The 25,863-nt window shown below is 42.2% G+C and overlaps 7 protein-coding genes and 4 non-coding genes across 11 annotated transcripts; 8 read left to right on the top strand and 3 right to left on the bottom strand.

Moving 5' to 3' along the window:
• The first annotated feature begins 148 nt into the window (after window positions 1-148).
• lcp5 (small subunit rRNA maturation protein LCP5) lies at window positions 149-1,439 on the top strand. Its single transcript, XM_025682462.1, has one exon. It carries the CDS (start codon window positions 164-166, stop codon window positions 1,328-1,330), a length of 1,167 nt encoding a protein of 388 aa, XP_025540420.1. The 5' UTR covers window positions 149-163; the 3' UTR covers window positions 1,331-1,439.
• A 306-nt stretch (window positions 1,440-1,745) lies between these two features.
• BO79DRAFT_287109 (uncharacterized protein) lies at window positions 1,746-2,734 on the top strand. Its single transcript, XM_025688540.1, has 3 exons — window positions 1,746-1,842; window positions 1,934-2,146; window positions 2,218-2,734. Exons 1-3 carry the CDS (start codon window positions 1,830-1,832, stop codon window positions 2,568-2,570), a joined length of 579 nt encoding a protein of 192 aa, XP_025540419.1. The 5' UTR covers window positions 1,746-1,829; the 3' UTR covers window positions 2,571-2,734.
• A 369-nt stretch (window positions 2,735-3,103) lies between these two features.
• BO79DRAFT_t114 lies at window positions 3,104-3,177 on the bottom strand. The gene has a single exon. It is a non-coding gene; the product is annotated as a tRNA-Ile (tRNA).
• A 722-nt stretch (window positions 3,178-3,899) lies between these two features.
• On the top strand, window positions 3,900-3,973 carry BO79DRAFT_t119. The gene has a single exon. It is a non-coding gene; the product is annotated as a tRNA-Ile (tRNA).
• Window positions 3,974-5,239: 1,266 nt separating this feature from the next.
• Window positions 5,240-5,313, top strand: BO79DRAFT_t120. Its single transcript has one exon. It is a non-coding gene; the product is annotated as a tRNA-Ile (tRNA).
• A 636-nt stretch (window positions 5,314-5,949) lies between these two features.
• BO79DRAFT_208805 (uncharacterized protein) lies at window positions 5,950-7,340 on the top strand. The gene is made up of 2 exons (XM_025682461.1): window positions 5,950-6,560; window positions 6,661-7,340. The coding sequence occupies exons 1-2, from the start codon at window positions 6,118-6,120 to the stop codon at window positions 7,046-7,048; spliced, it is 831 nt and encodes a 276-aa protein (XP_025540418.1). The 5' UTR covers window positions 5,950-6,117; the 3' UTR covers window positions 7,049-7,340.
• Window positions 7,341-8,103: 763 nt separating this feature from the next.
• Window positions 8,104-9,917, top strand: BO79DRAFT_145730 (UV-endonuclease UVE-1; the record flags this gene model as incomplete). Its single annotated transcript, XM_025678428.1, has 2 exons — window positions 8,104-8,331; window positions 8,379-9,917. The coding sequence occupies 2 exons, from the start codon at window positions 8,104-8,106 to the stop codon at window positions 9,915-9,917; spliced, it is 1,767 nt and encodes a 588-aa protein (XP_025540417.1).
• Window positions 9,918-10,393: 476 nt separating this feature from the next.
• Window positions 10,394-10,467, bottom strand: BO79DRAFT_t113. The gene has a single exon. It is a non-coding gene; the product is annotated as a tRNA-Ile (tRNA).
• A 4,659-nt stretch (window positions 10,468-15,126) lies between these two features.
• BO79DRAFT_264059 (integral membrane protein Pth11-like protein) lies at window positions 15,127-16,785 on the top strand. The gene is made up of 5 exons (XM_025686743.1): window positions 15,127-15,549; window positions 15,599-15,635; window positions 15,689-15,756; window positions 15,814-16,190; window positions 16,259-16,785. The coding sequence occupies exons 1-5, from the start codon at window positions 15,361-15,363 to the stop codon at window positions 16,674-16,676; spliced, it is 1,089 nt and encodes a 362-aa protein (XP_025540416.1). The 5' UTR covers window positions 15,127-15,360; the 3' UTR covers window positions 16,677-16,785.
• A 1,582-nt stretch (window positions 16,786-18,367) lies between these two features.
• Window positions 18,368-19,138, bottom strand: BO79DRAFT_264056 (alpha/beta hydrolase; the record flags this gene model as incomplete). Its single annotated transcript, XM_025686742.1, has 4 exons — window positions 18,368-18,832; window positions 18,971-18,984; window positions 19,051-19,082; window positions 19,131-19,138. The coding sequence occupies 4 exons, from the start codon at window positions 19,136-19,138 to the stop codon at window positions 18,368-18,370; spliced, it is 519 nt and encodes a 172-aa protein (XP_025540415.1).
• A 5,709-nt stretch (window positions 19,139-24,847) lies between these two features.
• BO79DRAFT_264054 (DUF3425 domain-containing protein) lies at window positions 24,848-25,710 on the top strand (the record flags this gene model as incomplete). The annotated part of the gene is made up of 2 exons (XM_025686741.1): window positions 24,848-24,959; window positions 25,019-25,710. Coding segments are annotated over 2 exons (804 nt in total), but the record flags the coding sequence as incomplete, so codon positions are not given.
• Window positions 25,711-25,863: the final 153 nt, after the last annotated feature.

The following is a 25,863-nucleotide window of genomic DNA, read 5'->3' as shown; positions in this document are numbered from 1 at the left end:
CGGATGCATTGAGGCCAGCTCGCGCACTTGGGCGCACGTGAACTTCGTATGTCTGACTAAGCTGATGCCTATCGACACGTGCCGATAAGCGGTCTCTAAAAATTTCCCTCTCGATCTCGGCGACGGACAACTCAACAGACAGTCAGAGACAGCACAGCACACAATGGCGGCGGCCGTATCCCAGTCAGAGCCTTCTGGCTCGCAGAATATCTCAGCCCTGCTTGAGACCCTCACCACGTGTCTTAACAGCACCGGATCATCGCTCCCCAAGACGAAGCGGGATGCGCCCTCAGATGTCTCGATCGAACCGCCGCAAGATGGCATCTCGCTACTTGACACCAAGTCCGATCTCCTCCTCTCCTACATGCAGAACCTCGTATTCTTGGTAATATTCCAGCTGAGGGGTCTCAAGTCATCCACCGACAAGGACGCCGAAAAGAACGACTCGCTCCCGGACGATATTGTGAAGAAGCTCGTTGAACTACGTGTCTATCTGGATCGCGGTGTCCGACCTTTGGAAGGACGGCTGAAATACCAGGTCGACAAGGTTATTAAGGCCGCTGAGGATGCGGAGCGGGCTGAGCGCGGAGCCACAGCCCCCAAGAAGAGCAAGAAGGCTAAAAAGTCCGCTCGCGACGAAGAGTCTGGCTCCGACGAAGGTAGCAGCGACAGCGAGGGAGACAGTGAGGAGGACGAGGAGGATGAGGATGAGGAGGAGGATATAGATGAGATGGCGTTCCGGCCTAACGTATCTGCCTTCTCCAAGAAGGTTGAGCCTGAGGCCAAGCAGGATAAGGCGGCCGCGAGAGCTACAAGCGACGGCATCTACCGACCACCTCGCATTATGCCCACAGCCCTACCGACTACCGAAACCCGGGAGCGCAGGGAGCGCCCGCAACGCCGGTCCAATGTCATTGATGAGTTCGTTAGCGCCGAGATGTCATCCGCACCTATGGCCGAGCCCAGTATCGGAAGTACGATCGTACGCGGTGGACGACAGACGAAGTCTAAGAAGGATCGCGAGCGTGAGGCTGAGCGGACGAGATACGAAGAAACCAACTTCGTGCGTCTGGCGAAGGAGAGCAAGAAGGATCGGGCCAAACGTCTGCGTGCCGAGGGCCCGCGAGGCACCTTTGGTGGGGAGGAATGGCGTGGTCTTACTGAGGGAGCCGACCGGATCACGAAGCTCACTCGGAGAGCCCAGGGAAGCGGCTCAGCGCTGGATCGGAGTCGGAAGCGCAAGAATGAAGATGGACAGCGCGACGATGGGATGGGAGTGGGACAGATCTTCGAGAAGCGGCGCAAGAAGGTGGACAGCTGGAAGCGGTGATCGACTTGTATACATACTTTTCTCACTTTTACGATGCATCATTTATATTCCTTTCTTCTAAGCGCTCTATACACACTGGATTGTTTGGACGTGAACAACCTGGGCTGATCGCTGAGCATAAAGTAGCCCGTCTGCACTGGATGCTTTGATAGCCAGAGTGATTTGCGATACCAGAAAAGTTAATTTCACTTTCACATCTTTTCACAGTGATGCAATTATTTATCTATTGTAGGAGCAGAACCTTACCAACAGGCACCAGGCACATCTCGCTGGTTGGCCGATCTTGAAACCAGAAAAGCAACCCGTCGCATCCGGCCTTTGCGACGCCCGCATCCATGACATCATCCCAACTCAACTAAATAACTATTCCCAGCTTTCCCCTCCAATTCCCTTCATTTGCCTCTATCTACTGTAAATATTTTTATGACAATTGTCTATCAATTCTATCAATTCCATCAACCCATTCCTCCGAACCATCTCCGCCAGGAACAGTCACAAAATGGAAGACCCAGGTGCGTCCGTATCTCCCATCCACATGGTCCCGTATCTGTACCACCTCACCACCATCACCCAGTGAGACTGATCTAGATGAAAATATCACAGCATCTGAAATCACACCTATAATCCACCACCTCACGCAAGCTCCCCCAGATGACCAACAACGCACAATCCAGAAATACTTCACTCCCAGCGCAGCCTTCATCCACCCCTTCTGTCGCGTCTGGCCCTACTCTGGGAGTCGCTGGTTCATCGAGAGGATCTACCAATGGTACAAGATCATGTCGCCGCGGATTGAGCTGGAGGTGCATTCCGTAGGTGGGTATTCATATCTTATCATCCTCAACCCCTCTTATTGACGAGTAGCTAATAATTCGTATTTAACATAGCATACGACAAACCCAACCAAAAGCTCTACCTCCAGATGTCCCAGCTTTTCTCCATCTGGGCCATTCCCTTCCATCACGCCCATGTACATCTGACCACGGTCTTGGATCTCACCACGGACAGCGAAGATAATCGTACGCCGCGGACAGGGTCCGGCAAACGGTACTATATCAAGCAGCAGGAGGACTTTTATCAGACATCGGAGTTTGTCAAATTTGTGGCACCGTGGGGCGGGGGGTTGCTGGTTACTATTTGGCAGTTGCTGGCGACGGTTTTTTGTGTGTTTGGGGTGGTGCTGTTCTGGCCGGTGTTGTGGTTGGAGGAGAGGCGGTTGGTGGGAAATGGGAAGAAATGAGATGATACATGTGTGAGGTGGTAGGTAAGGTTGTATGAAGTGGTGGTGTATATACCCGGTTCTATGATCCCTGCGAATGGTCTTTAGAATGGGGTAGGCAGGGATTTGAATGGTGGTAGTCGTTCTTCGCTATTCATAGGTTAGGAATTCAATCTGCTGGACAGAATATCTTGAGTTTGCATTTATAGCTGACTCGGTGCCATTGGCTGTACTGTTGTGATTAGAGAGGCATGACATGACGCTCTAGCCTAGTACCGGCATCGGGATATAGATCGAGGACTGCAATCAAATATATTTTTCAACCACTTGGGTGTACTTGTTTTCCGTGGCTACACATGCAATACACTATCTAGCCATTCGTTAAGAAAACACGCCAGGCATTGATCCAGAGCCCACCACGGATGCTGCAAAATGCCGTCGGTCAAGTTCAACCAACTGAAGCGCAATTGAATAAAAAAAAGAAACCAATCGCACCTTCGGTCACCCACTCTACTTACTCGTCGTAGCGATAGGACCGAAGAAGGGCAAAAAGATGGTCCCAGAGGGGCTCGAACCCTCGACTTTGACGTTATTAGCGTCACGCTCTAACCAACTGAGCTATGGGACCCAGTTGATATCTACCCGCTCGGCTTTAATGAACATAAGCCAAGGGTAGAGCTTTCTACTCAATTGGTTTTAGCGATATAGCTGAAATGGTAACTTTACAGCCGGTCCTTTTTATAGCGGCATAGGACATTGTTCATGTTATTCGGCCGCCCGCTACCCTGCAAATGAGGGATTGTAGTGGCCATAGGAGAACAGATACCAATGGGGATATTAGAGATGTTGCGTCACGCCTTATGTCATGGGCCTATATGCTTGGTGCCTTTCACCCTGTATATTGTGCGGCTTCATGTGTGGGTGGCTGCAGGCTCTGTAGCAAAGTCAAAGTTGGCTAATACTATTTGACTCGTCCTTAGGCCTAGACTTTCTTGGTCTATTCGAGCTGATAAACCTAAGTAGGCAACCATCTTGGTCAATTCTGCCCAGTCGGTCAGCATGAACAATCGGATAATATTTCCGTCAGCGGAGACCGTTTAACAGATGACTAGCGCCATCACACAGTGAAAGCTAACAAAAGACCAATAGACCTTGAGCTTAGCCATTAATTACTATGCTCCTCCCATGGCGAGTCATCCAGGGGTATTTGACCAGAAAGTGGTTAAGCAGCTCAATAGCCCAACATGCCTCCTTTCATGCTACCCAAAACATACATTTTACTCCACTCTGTCATATGCAAAACCCTGCATGGCTCATGTAGTCCCACATGAGCCGACGACACAACAACCGGGTCCCATAGCTCAGTTGGTTAGAGCGTGACGCTAATAACGTCAAAGTCGAGGGTTCGAGCCCCTCTGGGACCATCTTTTTGCAATCTTGCAATGCACATTGCAGCTTGGTTTGGGTAGCGGGTCGCATTGCAATTCTTTTTGTATGGTTGCATTGCATTGGAGTGAGATGCATGGTCTTACTAACAGGAATGGTGTGTTCCAACACAACCGGATTTTATTTTGTTTACGCTTGGCACATACGGGTTATACTATGAATCGAAGTTCATGGCCAATGTTCAAGATAGTTCAAGTCCACAATATCATATAGAGCACGAGTGCGGATAGTTACCGTGTGGGAATATATACGAATGGAGATCAACGGCTCTAGTATGGCCGGGTTGGTATAACAATGCACCTAGTCATCACACTACTCACGTGATCCCCGACAATACAACCGAATGAAAGATGATCTTGAAATCATAGTAATCTTTTTGTTCCATGACACCGCAAGATGAATGAGAAAGGAATCGATCAATTCCAAAGGGTGATATCAAATAAGGAGATCGATAAGTAGTGGTTCGAACCACACCATGCGATACGCAAATTTGACAACGTACTGAAAAATGTACACATACTAGTTGGTCTATCTTAACCAAGGGAAGAAGCTATAAGCTCCCGGGCCAACCCCGAAAACTAGTAGGAGACCAGGTGAAATAGCAGTGCGTAGTGACTCAGGTTGTCACCATGGTTATCCCGAAATATGATAGGCATGTCGGAAATATCATGCTCAGCTAGCAGTCCTCGGCCACGGTGGACAGGGGACGGATACTATGCGGCGGCCAGCCCTGGGATAGTGTCTATTACCGGGTCTATGGTCAAACAGAAGTACAGCGGTAGAGGTATACTATAGACATCATACCTATCAGCTCGGGTCAAAGCTATGGATATCCGCCCTCATCTTGGGAGGCGGAAAAGTACAATGCTACGTACAACAGAGCGAGAAACTGCTAGACAACCCATGGAGTAATGGATTTCTTCGGACAAAATCCGAGAACCACCCATACATAGACCTTATATGTGTCCCATCTAACCCAAAAGTATCATCGTCATCTACCCCACCCAATGGCCATAGACGTCAGCATGTGCAGGTTTAGGCCCACGGAAGTGCCGTTGAACTTCTTCTTATTTTGCTTGTCCTACAGAGTTATCGCTCACAAAGAAGAGTCGACACTCCATGCTCTGTCGAAGCAAATCACTACCGTCTCTGCACTCGTAACTATCCAGCAACTACTACGGATTTTCCTAGATGTTTTAACTTCTGGTTTATAGAGCAAGGAATTTTTGCAACATACAACAACTGGTCCCATAGCTCAGTTGGTTAGAGCGTGACGCTAATAACGTCAAAGTCGAGGGTTCGAGCCCCTCTGGGACCATCTCTTTTTGCTTTTTACCAGCCCACATTTGCGGTGTGTTCCGTGTTTTATATTCGGACTATCTTAATCTCCGCTCCGCGCAGATGCTTGCGTGTTCGATGTCTATCATGTCATATGCTTTTTTTATGCCCTTGGGTCCATGTTTATGCTTGGAGGCAGCCAGGGGACACCCGCTTGAGCAGACATGGAAGAGATTAGGATCATCCGACAAGGACCTGCCAAATCCGGCGTGTTGCCTAAATTAAGCCGAGCAGGTGGACCAGCACATGTGATTTCCCAGAGCAGCCGGACAGGGATGATGGCGGTGCTAAATCGTGGACGTTTTCCAACAGGGCTTAGACAGGTGGGTTATGCCAATCACACGCCAATAAACTGACATCACGCCGGTCAGGGTCTGGCTTTTAGTGTGGCTGGTGCTGCACTGCTGCCCCGCTCGGACTGTCCAATTATAACCAATGGTGGCCGACAATCCCGTTGTCGTCATCCGTGGACCGGCCATCCACAGCCCTGGAAAGCATCCAGGAAATGGCCGTCCCTATCCACTGATCGGCTGGCTGCGACGCCTGCATGGCTATTTTGCTGCCTTCGCTCTGACAAACTCTGTCTCGTCTCCCTCCGCTTTTATATCACGGGAGACCCTGCCCTAAGCCTTACGGTTTCTCACCAATCTTCTGGTGTGAAACCCCAGTGAATCCATCTGCCTAATCCGCCTACACCCAACCCTATACATCCTGGGTCCCAACTCCTACTATACAAATCAGTCCGCTTTTATATACGAAGCCTATTGGGTTAAACTGCCCCAATATGGGCTTCGGCGGCGTTCTCTTGCGCGCTTCCAACCTCTCCATCCGTGTTCTCCAGTTCCTCGCCGCAGCTGTCATCCTCGGCATCTTTTCCTACTTCCTTGCCGTCCTTTCTCGACATGACCAGGATATCCCGCGTTGGATGAAAGCCGTCGAGGGTCTTTCCGGCGCTGCGACCCTCTATGGCATCCTCGGTATCCTTTTCACTTGCTGCCTCGGCGGCGTTGCCTTCTTCGCCTTCCTCGCCATCGTCCTCGATGTCTGCTTCATCGGTGCCATGATCGCCATTGCTATCATGACCCGTCATGGCACGCAAAGCTGCTCTGGTCGCGTGACCACCCCTCTTGGGTCTGGTAATAGCAGTGATGACTCACCGTCAGGGACAAGTTATGGCTATGCCTGCGAATTGGAGAAAGCTGCCTTTGCGGTGTCGATTATTGGGATGTAAGTTCCTTCCTCCACCTACCCGATCCCTTCTCTCTTGGCCAATTTCATAGGATAATCGATGTAAAACTTAATGTGATGCTAATGATATCGCGCGCAGCGTCTTCTTCTTGATTTCAATCCTCCTTCAAGTCCTCTACGCTCGATACCACAAGCGCGAGAAGCGCTTTGGCCCCTCCCCCGCAAATGGCTACACCTCCGGCACTACCCGGGGCTTCGCCTTTTGGAGGAGAAACAAGAACAACCCCGATACTGCCAGTGCCGATGATATGCTGCCTTCGCATCCATTGCCCAGGGATGTGGAGCTTGGTGCGAACGGCACAACGGCAGCAGAGAAGGAAGGTGGCTTGAATGGTACCAATGTCGGCGCTACCACCGCCAGTGGTGGATATATGCCATGGAGAAGCAATGTGAATAACGGCACTGCAACTGCGGGGCAGACCGGGACTTACGGCTATGGAAATTCGGCATATACGGGAAATTATTAAGGGGTAAGATGCAAGGGGTGCTAGGAGGTACGTGGTATGTACAGACATACCAGGAATGACACAGGGGTGTGATGACCTCCCCCATTGTGGCAGTCGCCGGGAAAGTGATGATTAATGAAATGACTCGACTAAAAGATACCATGGTTATTTGGTTTTGTGGATGGGATGGTTCAATATTGCAAAGTACATACTGTTTTGCTTCATTTGTTTGAAAATACTACACAGCAATTGGTTATAGCTGCGGGTACTGAATCTCTTACACTTGACATTGATTGTAATAGTCGTTTCATGTGTACCATGTATACTAAGACTTTTTGAAAACATGTGTGATTATTTTACATGTACTTTTGAGTAGAATTCTGCTTATCTCCACCTGTCAAATGACTCTCACCGACCCAGTCCCTGACTCAGTTGACGGCCTCAAGGCACAGGCAGAACAAGATCCTGACTAAGTGGTTGAGACCGAGACTAACCCGTTTAAGAGCGCGCGACTGCAGGAACCAGCGCCGAAGCGGGACTAGCGCCGATCGCGTTTGGCCATCGGGGCTCTCGCTCTTCCTCTTGCATCATCTCGACGCCTTCATCTGTCCATACGAACATCCCTTCCTACCCTGCACTCAGGAGGATGATGCATCGTGATCACTGTGTCTAGCTTTTGCTTTGTTCCCTGATAGTACAAGCCTGAAACCGTCTACTGGATGTCTTTGTGGACCTTGCTGCCCAGGCAGAGGTTCCATCACGCTCTCCTTCCAGTCCAATATGTCAGCTACTACCATGGCCCCCCGAATTCTGGCTCCCAGCTCGGCCAGGTTCGCCACCCAATTTTCATGCGAATGATCTCTAAGCTCGCAGTGGCAACCCAACTCAATTTTGCTGCGCCAATCCACATCCCCTGTCCTTCTTTAGCTACTGTGTCTCGCAGACATATATCCAGTCGTGCTATCACACATCCCTGTCGATCGTCTAGGCCCGTGACGGCATCTGCTCAAACCTTCGTTTCCCCAAGGTTACTTCCAGCAGTTTCACGCGCTGCCTCCAACGACACTCTGGCCACAATGGCAACTGATGAAGTCATGCAAAATGGGGTAGATGGTAGCCCCGATAATGAGGTACAAGATGCCGATCTTAAGGGTGCCAATGAACTAGGAAAAGGTTCACCCATGGATCCAGAGTCAGACGAAGACGTACCAGTTGAGGCAGAGGAGCTTCAGGACGCTATCACGCGGGCCCCGCCGGTCAATAGCAGCTACCTACCCCTCCCTTGGAAGGGAAGACTAGGCTATGTAAGTTTGCAACATCATTCTCTCGAACCAACTCTCATGTTGCACAGGCATGTCTGAATACGTATCTACGATACTCGACCCCGCCCGTTTTCTGCTCTCGGACCTGCCGCATTGCCTCAATCTTGGAAAACAGACATCCACTTTCGGATCCTACGCAGCCCCCTCATCCGACCAAGAATCGTCCTGATCGGGATCAGCCCGCTGATGTCGCGCGCGGTCAGGCGTATGTTGAGGCTTTAGGCCTCACAAATGCTCGCGATCTTGTCAAAATGCTGCGCTGGAATGACCGCTACGGAATCAAGTTCATGCGATTGAGCAGCGAGATGTTTCCATTTGCGAGCCACAAGGAGTACGGCTACAAGCTGGCCCCTTTTGCCTCTGAAGTATTGGCAGAAACTGGTCGTGTTGTTGCCGAGCTCGGCCATCGCGTGAGCGTGCATCCCGGCCAATTCACGCAACTTGGTTCTCCCAAAGACGAAGTGGTGGAAAGCTCTATCCGAGATCTAGAGTATCACTCGGAGATGCTCCAGCTGCTTAAACTGCCGCCTCAACAGGATAGGGATGCTGTCATGATACTGCATATGGGCGGCGTCTTCGGCGACAAAGAAGCCACTCTTGACCGGTTTAGAGAGAATTATGAAGGCCTATCGCAGGACATCAAAAATCGGCTTGTCTTGGAGAACGATGATGTCAGCTGGTCGGTTCACGACCTCCTTCCCATCTGTGAAGAACTGAACATACCCCTTGTACTCGACTTCCACCACCACAATATCATCTTCGATTCGAGCCAGCTTCGCGAGGGGACGCTAGACATCATGTCCCTATTTGATCGAATCAAGGCGACATGGACCCGGAAGGGTATTACGCAGAAGATGCACTATTCCGAACCAGAGCCGTCTGCAATTACGAACCGCCAGCGCCGGAAGCATAGCCCCCGGGTTTCTACTCTTCCGCCCTGCGATCCTACCATGGATCTGATGATTGAGGCTAAGGATAAGGAGCAGGCTGTTTTCGAACTGATGCGGACATTCAAGCTGCCGGGTCACGAACTGGTCAATGATATTATACCTCACGTTCGTAATGACGAAAACAGGCCACATAAGCCGCCGAGAAAAACCAAGAAGAACGGAGGTTTTGTCGATCTGGAGGGACTTGTTCCACCTCCTCGGACTGTCCCGGAAGAAGAAGTGGGTATGGGTGGTCCAGAAGGGCGGGTCTACTGGCCGCCTGGCATGGAGGAATGGCTTCGACCGAAAAAGATCGTTCGCACCAAAGCTATCCAAAGTCCTCGCCGCACTCCTTCCACGAAGAAAGTAGCGGTCGAGAATGGCGATTCTGTGCCACAGGAAGATGAGCCGAATGGAAGCGCTCCAGCTACGCCGGTTTCGAAGAAGAGGACAACCAATGCGAAGAAGCAGGTCTCAAGGAAACGGAAAGCTTCGCCGGAGCCCACTCCGTCAGCTTCAGATGAAGAAGCACCCGAAATTCCAGAGAGACCGGCTCTCAAGCGATCCCAGAGCAGTGGTGTTCGTCGAAGTCGACGAGCAAAGAAGGTGGACTACACCGAAGATGTAGATTCGGTCTGATCAAAGAAGGTACCAGCTCTTGGCTATAACTACGCATTGCTGCGGGCATCTTGGTCAATGCTCGTTGGCGACTGGCCTTCCTATTTCAGCTCTACCTTCTGAGCCAAGGCATGCAATAGCAGAGAACTCTGACTGCATCGGGTAGACCCTGTTTTGGGACTTTCATGCGACGATTTCGTGCATGATTGATCGGCTTTGACAGCCGTCAATATGTTATCCTATATACTGTCTCTGTCCATAGACTACTTGTACACGTTTGGGTATGTAGATAGATGGGGTTGTAAACACAGCATGTTGGCTGAAAACCTACTACATGCATGCGTAGCATAACGCGAGCTAAATATATATAACAGCTGAATTGAAGGGAAACGTGATATAATGTTCCTCGCAGATGCATCATGAAGGTCATCATTACGGACTATGACCCTGGCTAAAATCCATGCACTCACTGAGTGCCGAGAAAAAGCAAAAAGAGATGGTCCCAGAGGGGCTCGAACCCTCGACTTTGACGTTATTAGCGTCACGCTCTAACCAACTGAGCTATGGGACCCAGTTGATGTAAACTGCTGGGTTTTAGTGCTACATAGAGACTAGTGAACACTCACAGCAGAATTAATTCGGTGCTCGTCAATTACTCTTATGATCTTCGATGTTGTGGGTCGCTAGTGAACTCGATGATAAACGCCGTGTCTAGATGTTTTCTCCTGCCTCAATAATGCTCTAGTTTGGAACTAAAAACGAGTCGTCGAGTGACAGCTTTAGGTCTAGGGTGGAATGAATATATTCCCACCACTCCCTTCGACGCATTGCACCGTCAATTGCTATATTACAAGTCATTGGCTGCAGCTCTAATCACACCATACTGGTAGAAGCGGTAGTATTAGTACTTACCCATCAAGGCTACCACCACTGATAGCTAAAGCGAACTGTCGCGGCTAAAAACTAATAATTTCCTCAGAACCGAAATACTCGACTTGGTCTGAAAGAGAACCAACCATCCGAGCATACTTCGCGAGGCCTGTTTTCGATAGGAAAGACGTATCATACGGGCCTATGCAATTGAACGTCGAGATCAGCTGATCTGATCATCAATGTACAGGACGAAATAGAAGTATTAAATGTACATAGACTGGTGTTTAACATCACAGTTCTGATTTTAGCTTATGAATGTGGATGCTGGAAAAGATGGGTCCAGACCTCATTGGTTTCTTTATGATAAGTATGCCGCAGGGGATGGAGATAGGATATTAGTAGTGGTATGCAGTAGAACGACTATTCTGTTGCAGAAGTAGATTGAATCAATACCGTGTAAGATATCTATGCATTTCGCCGAACTACCTATGTTACCAACGTGAAGGTTCTATGTTGCTTTGCGCGTCGGAAAATATATATATAGGGTGTAATGACTTTTCTAGACTATGAAAGCGCTCCAGACTGTGAGATACCTCAGCGTAAGGAATAACAGTATCAGGTTCGACCAGACCAATGAATATGAACATATATATACATCCAGGGATACGTGGAAGATCAAAATGGTAATGAGCCTGTATAGGTCGAGCTGAACCGTCATTGGCTCTTCCAACCAACAATATCCCCCCATTGTTTCCGTTCCAGTGATTCCAGAAATTTTACCATCAGTAGCAGGAGATGTCAACATATCAAAACTTGACCAATACCCAGCCAAGTTTCGTAAAATTCCTTTTGGTACTGAACAGGAGATGTGTGTAGCGATATCCCAATAACATACCATATCACTACCTTGAGAATCCATGGGGAACTGATGGAGAAAACCCCGGAGAGAGGGGACAGGGTCCACTACCTAAAGAAAGAGCAGCTGAGAATCAGATGGGCTCTTCGTAATTCCTACTACGAATCCTCTCGTGACCAATTTCTCGGGTTGCTCGAGGCTGACAGAACTAATAGTATAAGACTTACGACAAAGCGAACACGAAACGGCTAGAAGTTAGTTACGATCATACCATTTGATGCTAGCAAAAGGCAAGTAGTATCATCAGGAAATAAGTCAAAGATAAGGCAGACCTGGCTTTGCTTCGGTCCAATCAGCCGAGCATGTAGTATAGTAATCAAGGTAGTAAGCAGCGGCGCATACATAGGCTCTGAGGCATATTAGGCTTTTTAATGGTATGACTGATTTCAGCCTCAAACACATGGCGTAGTCGCTCCATCTGCAGGCAGGTCTGACACATGTGCTTGATACCTTGTACAGCCGAGGTTCTTCAACGATGCTAGGCCCTGACAAGGCAGGACAGGGTACAAAGCACGAGCTCGACCATGGGGGCCACGTGGAAAAGCTAGGAAGAAGGTGAGATCGAGGAACGAATGCGAAGAACGTGTGGGGGCCGCGGGGGGGGATCTGTCAGCCCTAACTTCCTAGTTCGGCATCTTGCGCTTAGCCACGCCGCCAGCAGTCTATCGCGCCACCTTTTCGCCCCAAATTGAAACAATTTGGCCCCAATCGGGTAAGCAGTGCCCCAGGGGACCAGTAACCTCTTCAGTTGCTAGGGAGATTCAGAGCTCGTTAGCGAGTGGCGAAGGTGACTAACGGCCAGTCCGGCTTCGTTTTCCGATCTGTCTCTGTAGGTTCAACCCAGGCCAAGCGGCCACCTTAGTGGTGTGATCGTCTAGCTGCGCAGAGAAGAAGATTTTTCATATGCAGGTCGGAGGGGCTCGCAAAGTCTGACGGCACCAGTACTGCCATATATGGTAAAAGCTCCATTAGACGAAAGGCGCAGCTTTCCGGTAGCCTATGCCGAAAGCAGATACAGATGATGATGGTTCCTTTTGCTTGACCAATGACTATTAAGAATGAAACAGCACGGGTTCGACCATATAGGTAGATGGTGGCGGTGGAGAGAACCGTGTGCACAAGGTGAGGACATCCAGCGTCCAAGAGTTCATGAGCCGGCTTCCTGATTGTAGAGCTACTGCGAGCAGGCAAAGCACATGAAAGCGGTTCCTAATGCCGGGAGGTCATTTTGTGTAGCAGTGTGGATACTTTTGAGAGTTCCCCAGTCCGAAATTTCGGCTTGCCCGGTCGCATATGCCCGCTTACCCTCGTCCAAAGGAATAGAGTGGTTGGTGGGGGCCAAGTGTTGTGCATCTTCCAACAGAGCAATGGGATCATAAAGTTATGTCCTAGGATGAGGCTCCTTCCATCAACGGCAGTGAGTTGCACCCAATGTTAGCTCCTGAAAACCCGCTGCTAAACTAGGGTACAACTTGTGTGATCGTGTGTTCTTGTCGATCGTCGGATAGTAACCAGTCTCTGGGCTATTGGTCTCTAGTGTTGGTGGAATGGGCTTCTAGAAGGAATGCTAGAATGAGTTAGCCAAATTTATCGGCCAATCAAATCTTTCTTTATCTGCCAACCCTGCAAAGGTTGAAGCACCAACACGTTTGCTCTGATGCGGAGATGGACCGCGTAACAGCACACAAAGAGCGGAAAGTTCATACTAGGTTGTAAGAGAATTCGAAAAGGGTTTGAAAACACACTGCTGATGTCCTAGCGACCATGCAGGTCGATGTCGACCCCAAGATCTTGCATATGCAAAACGCGGGGAAGCAGGGAGCCAACGACATCTGTATGTTAGTCTTATATGGGTGGCAGACAGGCGCATCAGAGATGGCTGTGCAGACTGAGGGATTATAGGCTATTGAGCCAGCTGCTGATGACGTTCTCTCAGCGTGAATAGGATTTACATGTTGCGCTCCAAGCCTCAAAAGACAATTGCAACGGATTAATGTTCGGTAGACCCATGGAAGTGTCTGGTGGAAGCCAGCCATTCGAGACCCAGAGGTTTTTGGCAGCGTAATGAAGTGTGCACGAGCCGACATTTAGCCCGCGTGACTTCCACCGTGGTATTAGGAAGAGGGAAACACCAAGTGTGGGATCCACTGGGCGGAGATTGCAGGGCTGGGATACATACTCTACACTGACTCGAGGTATAGCAGGTGGGAACATGAAGCTCATCCATATCCAACTAGCTGTAGAGCTTAAAGCTACTTTAAAGCTTCTAGAGTATTCTCAGCTGGCATGACCGTGCACTGTTTCACCATCGTGTCAAGTAACAAGATGATAGAATGGATAGAAAATAGGGTATGACAACTCGACACGAGGCATTGTGACTTCCTGATTGGCCTCGAGAGCTGCAATCACGTGGAAGCCACGTGGACTCGGTCGCAACTCGAAAAGGAGGACAACAAAGGCAATTTCATCTCAGAAGTCTCCTTTGCATCTTAGCTTTATGAATGCCATATAGCACGCACTCAGGCGTTGAAGGCATCTGAGCGACCGTGATCCACGATGTCCCCGAATTCCCCGATCGCCTGTTTAGGTAGATCCCGAGTCCCGGGAGAAGCTGCTCCTCAATCAATCACAATCACTCCATGACCAAAGCGTCTCCCATCTCCGGCCCTGGATCGACGGACGCGTCGGCACTTCTTTTTGCTTGGAGGTGTCTGGTACAATTGTCCAATGAATTCCAGTCGCATTATCTGGCACTCCCGAAAACCCTTCCAAATAGGGGCTAGACGCCGTTCCCACTTTTCTGGCAACTGGTCCAGGTCCGGACTACAAAGTACGAAACTGCCACGACCAGCTCCGTTAAGGAGTTCCTCCGTGGTGAGTGACCCCTGCTACCTTAATTTTCTTTTATTATGCTTATTAAAACTTCTCCTTAGCTGCCTAATTGCCAGCGGCCGCAGTGAAAACAAAAATCATAATATCAGGCCACCGCTTAGGCCACGTGCGGACGATGGAGCTTCGCTGATAAGCCCTGCACGGTTGGGGCCAAGATGAAATCCTCGAATGCTGACGCTCAGATCGATTTGCTTCTGTTGGCTTCACTGATGCATGAGACAACTTGAAAGCCTCGCATCTGCGCCATAAGGACTGAACCTTGTCCCCGTTTCTCCATCATGCGAACCCCCGATGGTCGGGGCGCAGTCCATCCAAACAGCTAATATCCGACAACTACCTAGCGCGGTTCAAAAAATTAGCTTGATTAAACCAAATTGCGCCTCGATTGCAAGGCACTCAAGGTCTGACAGGCCGGGTGGAGATGGCCGCCAATGCGCCCCCACTTACCCTCAAGCGTGGCCGGGAGAAACCCGGTGATCCTGTTTGCGACGCTAGCTAGTCACTGTAGCCGTGCTGAATTCTAGAATCCACGCTGTGCTGATGGAAGGATGGAAACCAGCCCCCAGAGTCACGGTTGGATTACATCACTAGCCAGCGTTAGGGTCTACAGCCACGATCCTCACATTGGCTGCTCACAATTTTCATTAACTGCCCGCTCCTGGCCCCTAAATCATGGATAGATGAAAAACCCGATGGGCCCCGGAGCCAATTCGTCGTCTATTATAGGAATTGTTTCTCCCACGATGCCCCTGCGTGTACCAAATTTTCTGTAAATTCACAGATATGTCCAGTCCCTTTGGTGAGCCGCCCAAGGGCCTCAATCTCGAGGAGGACAGCACGGGAAGAAATGACGCCGTCGTCGTCTGCATGTATGCCCTGGCCTTTGTGACCATTGGCTTTCGGTTATTTTCCCGGATAAAGGTCCAGCAGGCCAGCATAGGGCTCGATGACTGGCTGATAGTAGGGGCACTGGTATGTTGTTCACTTTCCTGTGAGAACTATTGTTCTAATTATACTACAGTTATCGGGTACAGCCAACATGGCCTGTGCAATAGCCGGTATGCAATCAACCACCCTACCCAACCATTTAACATGCTAACCTTCTCCTTAGGAGGACACTATGGCCTTGGTAAACATGTTTGGGTAGTCACTCTAGATGAAATTATCAACATGGTGCATGTAAGATACCCTTGGTCCCTTTTCTCGAGGAATGTCGAACTCACATCAATGCTTTAGATACTATACGCCAACGTGCTCCTTTATATCCTCACCGTTCCCCTCATCAAAGTCTCCATCATACTCTCATATCGCCGACTCTTTGGTATGCAGTGGACCATGTGGGCTTGCATCGCCCTGTCCATTGCCTACTGGATAGGCTGCTCAGTCGCCTTTCTATGCTCCTGCCAACCAGTCTCATATTTCTGGACACAATACGAAAACCCCCTCGGCGGCTACGTCCGTTATGATATTTACCCATTCTACATTGCTCATGCCGTCGCCAACATGGCCGGCGACCTTCTCATCCTTCTCGTTCCGATCCCGCTAGTCTGGCGTTTGAAGTTACGAGTGGGGCAGAAGATCCAAATCCTAAGCATCTTCCTTCTCGGTGGCTTGTAAGTCAACTACAACCCATCCCCGCCCTTCCCCCAGTTAACCTCAACTAATAAGTAACCAACAACAGTGTCTGTGTCGCCAGCGCCATCCGCATCTACTACTTCACCTTCATCAACGACGTCGACGTGACCTGGAACCTGGGCAACGTTTTCATCTGGTCCAGTGTTGAACCATCCATCGGAATCGTCTGTGCCTGCCTCCCCGTCCTCCAACCCCTTTTCCGAACGATCATCAACCGCCGGAGCATGCCAAACCGACCCACCACAAAAGGCGTCCGCTTCGCACCCGATATCATGAGCAAGATCCACGGCGACGATCGGAAACAGACACGAGAAGATGAAGCCGTTTTAACAACAACGTCAGTACATATCGAAATGGACGGTGTAGGCAAGGGGAGAGTCAGCGATGAAGAAGAAGCCATGGGGTACGATATAATGTCTATCAAGGTGCAGAAAGACTTTCAAATGGAGGAAGAGCATCGTTGATAACTTTTTTTATGGTGTTATGTTGCGGGTGTTTATCGGGCATCTTTTATTTTTTGTTTTGATCGATCGTTTAGCGTATAGGTGGGGTTCTTTTCAAGCTTGTACATACATAGACTTACTTACCTCAAGGTACATACCCCTCCCTACAGGAGAAATAATCAGATAATCTCCACAAAGACACGAAGCTGTGTTGCAGGTTGTAGTTAAAGTAGAAAGTAGAGAGATTTATTTTGGAAATTTACATTGACTGCTGATGCTTGATTTAAGGATTTTCTGACTAGTATTTTGAGCCGAGCTGGCTGGATTGTGTCTAGGGAAAATGCTTTCAAACTCAGTGTTTAGGTTTCATTGTAAACCTTGGTGGCTGCTTCCGAACTAGTGACACTAGTCTTCTGACTAGTTCGAATACTAAAAATATTACATTTGGCCAACATCCAATCTGAGTGAAATGGAGTGGACTCTTGAGGAAATTTTGAAAATTTCGTCAAAATGTGAGAATGGGCCGAGGCAGTGGTAGATGTATATAAACCGGTGCGAAGCGGTCACCATTTGTATACTATCCGCTGTACTTAGTAGTCCACTGTATACTTATCTTTAAAGAAGAATATATATCTGAAAGAATAAGGAATTTAATTTTCTGTGAGATCTAGACTAAACTTAAGAATATTCTAGTCCTGTAAGCTGTATTTTTTCCAGTATTTATTAAGAAAAGATATATAGTACAAGAGATAGTACTTGTAGTTATACTTAGTATCAACTTTATCGGGGTAGAGGATGGTAACAGTATAGGTTATTGTGTTATAGCTGCTGGCTATAATTTGAATAAAATTACAGTTTTAAAGGGGTTATCACAGAGAGTTGGTTGAGGAATAGTACTTACGGATTACAAAGGAGGGCTTCCTTATAAAGAAATAGGCTTCTCATTGTGAGATGGTTTAACTTGTAATCACTGATCTCAGAATGATCAGTTCACACTTTCTGAATCAGTGTTCCTAACTAGTAATCCCGTAAAGTTTACACCGAGGGAAGCTTGTGAAGTGGCATATCCAGAGCCTAACAAGCTTTCCTCTTTCTCGGTTCCGCAGTCATTACTAAGAAGTGCTATTTCTCTGCAAAGTATTAAGCAGCCCTAGTCCGTGTCCCAATTTATCCACTGATTTGAGGTCTAGCAGGATATACTAAATCCAGTTTCGATAGGTTAAGCAACGGTTCACGTTGTGATGTTCTATCCCGCAATTGTGGCAATGACCCTACATCGAGATGTGAGCGCTTGATATACATATTGTATGCTAATGCAGAACCTACATAGCTAGTGTCTAGGTTATTAAAGCCAGTGACTCCCGTCCGCGTATGTTGCCATGATTTCATGGGTGACGATGGATCACGGGGGTTTTCCAGATGGGCAGCATTTAGATCTTGGGCACAGAAGATAACATTTCGAATTATAGAACTCAAGGGTAGCTACAATGGAGGAAAAAGATACTCCGAAGATTATGCAGGAACCTCAAATATGCAATGCAGATCCAGTATTGTCCTAGTACTGCCAACCGATCAAGTTACCAGTGGACAATAGCTGTCTTCGTACCTTGTGCGACTAACCGCCAGGCTGCACCCAAGAACTCAATGAAAGAAAAGAAATGAAAGAAGGCAGCCTCTTGATGTTTGCAATGAGATGGACTGTCCTCCGAGGTCTAACGAAGGTTCGCCCGGAAGAATTGGGTGAGCTTATCCCAAGGAATGATCTCCACACGATCATAGAGGTCGACGTGACCGGCACCTGGCACCCAGTACAGCTCCTTGGGTTCCTTTGCCTGTGCGTAAGCGTTCTCGCTGAACTCCCGCGAATGTGCCTGGTCGCCTGAAATGAATAGAAGAGGGCGAGGCGAGATCGAATCAATATCATTGAACGGGTAGAAGTTCATGAATTTCGGGTTACTGGTAGTTGTCCGCTGAGTCTCCAGCCACCACTTGGTTCCTGGGGGAATGAACTCGCCACGCCGGGTGAAGTAGAAGTCGTAAAATTCGCGATCAACAGCGCTGGTGTTGGCTGTGAGGTGACTGGGGACACCGCCAGAATACTGGGTTGGGCCCCCTTCCGCCTCGACCCAGCGCTCCTGGGCGGCCGCGGCAATGATAGCTTTGCGCTGGGCCAGGGTCTGGGACTTGTGTAGCAAAAATGTTGAGGAGCGCTCTACGGAAGCAACGAAACAAACAAACAAACAAAAAATGGAAGTAAAAGAGTGAGTTAAATTAAGCTATCTAGGAGAGCAAAACAAAGTAACACATAAAAATACTTTATATAGGAGATCTGAATACAGTATATAACTAATCTATATAGATATCTTAATACAGCCTCCTAGACAAAAAAACATACAGAAAAATACTAAATAAAACCATAAATATTTTCTAGATAGATAATCTTTTATATATTAAATATTATTTCCTAGATACTACGTAAGCATAGTTAACAGAATTATTCTTAAAAAAATCTAAAAATTATAGAACTTCTTCTAATCTAATACTTTAATAAAATTATTTATAGGATTACAAGTACCTGCAATATATTAGACTAATATAATATTTATTTTAATAAAATTTATTATAAATAAGTAATAGTTATCTAACTACTTAATAAATTATATATAAATATTATAATTAAAAATTTATAGCAAATTAATAGTATTACTAAATAAAAGTATCTTATTATTATCTAATATTTTAAAATTAAATATTTATATTAATTTTTTAATATACAGAGTATCTTTAATAGTAGTATTATATATATAATATTCTATAATAGTAAAAAAAAATATAATAATATTTTATTTATTAAATAACCAGATAATAAAATTACTTATATAAAATATAATTTATTCTTTTATTAATTTATTATTCTTATAATCAGTATAAGCAGTATTTATATAAACTTTAATTTTTTTAATATAATCAGCTGCCAGAATAATCCCATAAAAAATAATATTATATAAATATTTATATATATTTTTTAATATTTTTATATCTATTATAATAAAAATATATATATATTTTTATAAGCAGAATATAACAAAACATAAATCAGATTTTATTTTAGTAATTAACTAGTTTAATCTACTTATAAAACTTTAATATTTATTAATATTAATTTTTTTAATTAATATCTCAGTATAATCTATCTTTATATAAATAAATATTATAAAAATAATAATATCTAAGCAGGATTATATTTTAATAATAATAAAATATTTTTCTATTTAAATAAACTGCCCGAGTAAAATATTATTTATTTTATAATTATAAAAAATATTATAATTAAACAGAATCTTCAGTTTATCTAACTCTTTAAATCTAAATATTTTATTTAAATAATATTTTATTAAAATCAGATCTACCTGCTCAAAACCAGTAATAATAAAATTATTTATATAAATAATAAGTTATATATTATTATTTCTATATATATACAGATTCTCCAGTAAAGATTTAAAGCTGACTTTCTGTAACTTTTTATTAAAAATATAATATTAAAAATATACTACTTACTGTAGTCTATAAAATACTATTTTAAATAAATATATATATTCAGGAGTACTCTTATAAAATCTAATTAATTATTTTATATAAACCTACTTATCTTTTATTTATATATATAAATAAACAGAAATAATATTATATTACTTCTAGTAAAAATTTTTTAGTATTATATTAATTATAAATATTTTAAAAATAATCTCACTTGCCACTAGAGCAAAGAATTTAATATAATTAATATTAAATATTTAATAATTACTATAAACTATCTAATAAATATAAAATTATATAATAATATTCTCTATATTAATCTTTAGATTAAATATTTATTTATTTAAAATTATATAAATATTAGCAGGTCAGTCAACCATCTTATAAATATTTATTAATTTAATTTTATTAATTTATATAATTATAACTTTCTTTCAGTATAAAATAAGTAGAGATAAGATAGCTTCTATATAAATATTTAATATATTAATCTTATATTACTTAAGAATAAATAAAAAAGATAGATTAGATTCTTATTTTAATATAATTATCTATTTATTTCTTAATTATAAAGAACTCTTTCTTTTAATAATTTATTAGAATTATCTCAGTATAGTAACTATAATAATAGAAGATTCAGATTTAATAAATCAGAAATCTTATTTTATATATTTAATAAATAATATTTTATAATTATAAAAATTTTTTATTAAATAAATTAGATCAGTAAGCACAGACAAAACAGGAAAAATAAATTTAATTAATATAAATATAATTTTTATTTTTTTATATATAAAATTAGTATTATTATTCTATACAAGAAGAGTCTTATTATAATCAGTTATATTCTATATATTATATATAATTATTTTATTAAAATTAATTCTGATATTCTATATTAATATAATTAAATTCTTAGAAATAAATATAAATACAGTAGTTATATTACCAGGATCTTTATAATTATTTTTATATATATATTCTTTATAAAATATTATATCTCTTAAATATTTAATCTTATTTAAATCAGGATACTATACTAGATATATATAATTATTATTTTTATTAAATTTAATAAAGTAACCAGTATCAGCGCGGGAACTTATTTTTTTAAAAATAATATAATTCTTTATAAATATATATTAATAATAATAGCATTTAAATATACATAAAAACTTAAGTAAGATATTAGAATTCAGGAGATTATAAAATAACTTATATAAATAAATAAATATTTATTTAATCTTACTTCCTGCAGGAATTAGATAATTAAAAATCTATATAATAAATTTTATAATAAATAATTAAAATATTATAGACAGATCTAAATTAAATATTATAATTTTATTTATTTAGTTAAATAAATTATTATAATACTTAGTAAATCTGTTAGCTTCAGGTATTTAAAAAGATAATATAATAATATAAATTTTTTAATTTTTATAATATATCTATTTCTTAAATCTATTAAACTTATAATCCCTATTAAAATATTATAAAATAATATATTTATTAACTATATTCTTATATTTATTATTTATTTAAATTAGTTTTATAAAAATATTATCTTTCTGCTTTAATATAATTATTCTAACTAATTAAATAGTATTATTTATTATTACTAGAAAATATTTAAATTCTTTATAACTAACCAGGGTCATCTGCTGTATATTTATATATTAAAATTATATAAAATCAGAAATCTTTAAAATAGAATCTTTTAATACTAAATACTTTGTTTTCTCTAGTAAATATATATTATAATAAAAATTCTTATAATATTTAAGTTTAATTTACTAATTCTTTATAATAGAAATAATCTTATAAAATTTTATATATTTATATTACCTATGTAACAGCAGGAAGTTAATTATAATAAAAATTAATTTTATATTTTAAATATATATAAAAAATATATTTTTATTTATTTATAAATATTCTACTATTTTATCATTCTTCTTTTTATATAAAATCAGATTCTTAATATTTATATATATTTTAAAGTTCTTTTATAAGAAATCCACAGAGAGAAGACTGTAAATAAAATCTAATTAATAAAATATTTTAATCTAAATCTTAAGATATTTATTATTTATAAATAAAAATAAAATCTAATAATTAATTAATTTAATAATATTAATTCCTCCATCAGAGATACCATATTTATAGAAATTAAAAATATTTAAATTATAATAATAATTTAATAAAATATAATCAAGTATAAAATATTAAAAGCTGTCTATATTATAAATCTAATATAATAAATAATTAATAGTACTTCCAACTACTATTCTAGAGAAATTTAAAATATTTAAATTTTTATTATCTAATTTTATTTTATATAAAATAATATATTAAGCAAATATTTCTATAATTTATTTTATTAATATTACTACTTCTTTAAAATTACTAGTATTTAAATTTAAATCTAATTTTTCTTTTTTATATTAATTATACTTTCTCCTGAAGAATCAGATATCTAGAATATATAATTTCTATTACTTTAAATATAAAATTATATTAATATATTAATACTTTATTCAGCTGTGACCAGCATATCTGTAATAATTATAAATTTTATTAATATATTTAAAGATTATTTCTTTTATTTTAATAACATACTCTTTATAAAAAATATTTTTTATAAAATATATAATCTTTTTCTACTTTTCCTTAGTAATAGATAGCTTACTAAATAAGTCTTAATTTTTTTTTATAATAATTATTATTTTTATCTTATTAAATTTATTATATTATTTCTTTGTATTTCTATAAATAATATAAAAATTATTATTATTATAAATTATATTTAAATTTTCTGATATCCTGCCCTCTACTAAAATAATTTATATAAATATATTAATTTTTATCTTTTATAAAAATATAAATATTATTATAAAAGCTGATATTCTATATTATAGAATCTTATTAAAAACAAAGTTAAATCAGAAGTCTTTAATAAATTTAATTACTGTAGTATATAAAAATTACTTTATATTAAAGAAATTATATATAATATTTTAATATAATATAATATTATATCTGAGAACAATTCTCTAAAGTACTTAATATATATTATTAATATATTTTTTTTTATTAATAAAATCTATAAATAAATTAAATATCTTATTTAATAAATTTTAAGTTAACTATAATTAAATAATCTTTAAATAAGTTTACTATATCTTATATTTTATATACTTATTATTAAATTTAAGTAGATCTTTATTAATTAAATTTAATAATCTAATATTTTTAAATATCTACTTAACTTAAAAATACTATTTCAAGAAATTTATATATTTCTTTAATAAAAATAATAATCCTGAAATCCTATCAAGCATTTATTTAAATAATTTATTTATTTATAATTTAAATATTATCACCTCCTCTTCTTCTAAAAAGAGATTTTTAAATAATATTTTATATCTAATTTCTTATATTATCCCGTCTGTTTAACGTGCTTGGCATAAATAAATAAATAAATTATATAATATATCTTTTTAATACATGTAAATAATCTAATTAAATTTATTAAACTTACTAAGACCGGTATTCTATAATAAAATATCTTATCTAATAATAAATAACTAGTTATAGCAAGTTCTGAATAACTTTACAGTGTAGAGACCAGGCTCATAACCTGTTAAAAAATACTCTACAAAAATAATAAAATAAATAAATAAACAAAAAACAGAAGCAAAAGAGTGAATTAAATTAAGCTATCTAGAAGAGCAAAACAAAGCAACACGTAGAGATGCTTTATGTGGGAGGTCTGAGCGCAGCACGTGACTAGCCTACATGGATGCCTCAACAGAAAATGCCAATCCGCTCCCGATCCACGAAGCTCTGTGTGCCGAGATAATCGACCGCGGCACTATATGCTTCCGCATAGATATCCGGAGTGACCCCGTTGCGTGGCTCACCGCCGCTCGCGCCCCAGAACGGAAGGTCCAACGAGACGGTGACAAAGCCCTGTTCGGCCAATTTGGTTTAGCAACTGTACCTGGCGATATTGCTCTTCGTTGAGAAGACACCGTCATGCCGAGGACATCATCCATAGTATTGTCCCGATTACCGTGGGTCCATAGCTGTGACTGGCTTATACGACTCCCACACAGGGAAGGATCTTCAAACGGTGGTCGTAAGTCATTTCCTGTTAAGGAATGTTTCTCGGCCGCATTGGAATTATATGGTCGTGAGATTGATGTTATCTCTTGACTAGATATCTATCCTCCTCCGAGTTCAGGGACTAGTGCTACCGGCCTCATTGCCTTCTTATAAATAGAGTTGTTAAGGTGTGCTGAGACTACCGGTGGGAGAAAAGAGAGACATGGAGTGTAGATACTGGATTGTTCTACTAGAACAGTGCCGTGGGTCGGCGAACAATACATTCATTGGTGCTTGGCGACCAGGAATATAATCCAGTTGCATTAGTGCCCGAAAGGGTCCCATCAAGTCGCCCAATGGCAGGAAACTCACTGGGGATAGCCCTCTTCAGCAACGTTAGTTCCGAAACTTTAACATCATGTATCTAAGCCGCCTGCATCTCTTCTCTGCAATTTCTTCCTTCGGACAATTTCTTCGATCTTCAACCCACTCTCCGATCAGTATCATGGCGTCTTCCGACAGGCTAGATCAGTCCATTTATTCTCCAACAATTGCCTCATCAGAGCTACATCAAGCGTCAGAACGAAGATTGGGCTGGAGTGACTAATCCAAAGGAGAGAAAACGGTTACAGAACCGATTGAACCAGAGGATTTGTAAGTGGTTTCCATGCGACTTAACCCCCCTTCATGGAACTAATCTGCGGGGAACACAGGGCGCCAGAGGAAACTGAAAAAAGGCGCCAAAGATGGGGCCACCGAAGGAGTCACAGATGCCGGGAAAAGAGGCATGAATGAACAACTCACCCCGACTACTGCACATCAACGACGTGCTATGCTTGAGCGGTTTGCTCTGGACGCACTGCACAATTATATGACCAACCAGCCTAATACGGATCAGCTCATGAGAGTAATCCAACTGAATACCATCAATGCATTGACATCAAACGCCACAGCCCTGAAACTACAAGTTGATTGGCTCGTGTGTCATGCTATCTCGCCCTTTGGATTCATAGGTCCGGCGAAGGCTGCAGATCTCGCTGCCTCCTCCACCGGCCCGACGTCGTTGATTCCGACAGACCTCCAACGGAGGATCCCGCATCACCCTTGGATTGATCTGTTCCCGCTGGCGAGGCTGCGAGATAGTTTATTGGTGGCTACATGTGTGTCAAATATGTTGACTGATGACGACGAAGAACAGCTGTGGGCCGATCTTGTGGAATGGGGTGGCAATGGTACGGAAGGGGCTGGCTTTATTATCTGGGGCGAACCATCGGATCCTCAGAATTGGGAGGCAACAGTGCCGTTTCTTAGAAGATGGGGGTGGCTTTTACAAGGCTGCAGCGAGATTCTCGAAGCGACGAATTACTGGCGACAGCTTAGAGGTGAGAGACGCCTTCACTTTTAAGCACGAGAGCCGATGGGAGGATTCACGACTGCAAGAAAACAAGCAACGTTATCACGATCTACATAGCAAGATACAGTAGTAAATATTAGGATACCGTGTGATGGATTAGCAAGAGATGCGTGTGGAGATCCCATTGTCATCATGCATAGTCTG

The sequence above is a fragment of the Aspergillus costaricaensis genome (assembly GCF_003184835.1).
Source record: "Aspergillus costaricaensis CBS 115574 unplaced genomic scaffold BO79scaffold_13, whole genome shotgun sequence".
Classification (NCBI taxonomy): Eukaryota; Fungi; Ascomycota; class Eurotiomycetes; order Eurotiales; family Aspergillaceae; genus Aspergillus; species Aspergillus costaricensis.
Note: the sequence above shows the minus strand (reverse complement) of the source record. Positions and strands in the feature narration are given on the sequence as shown.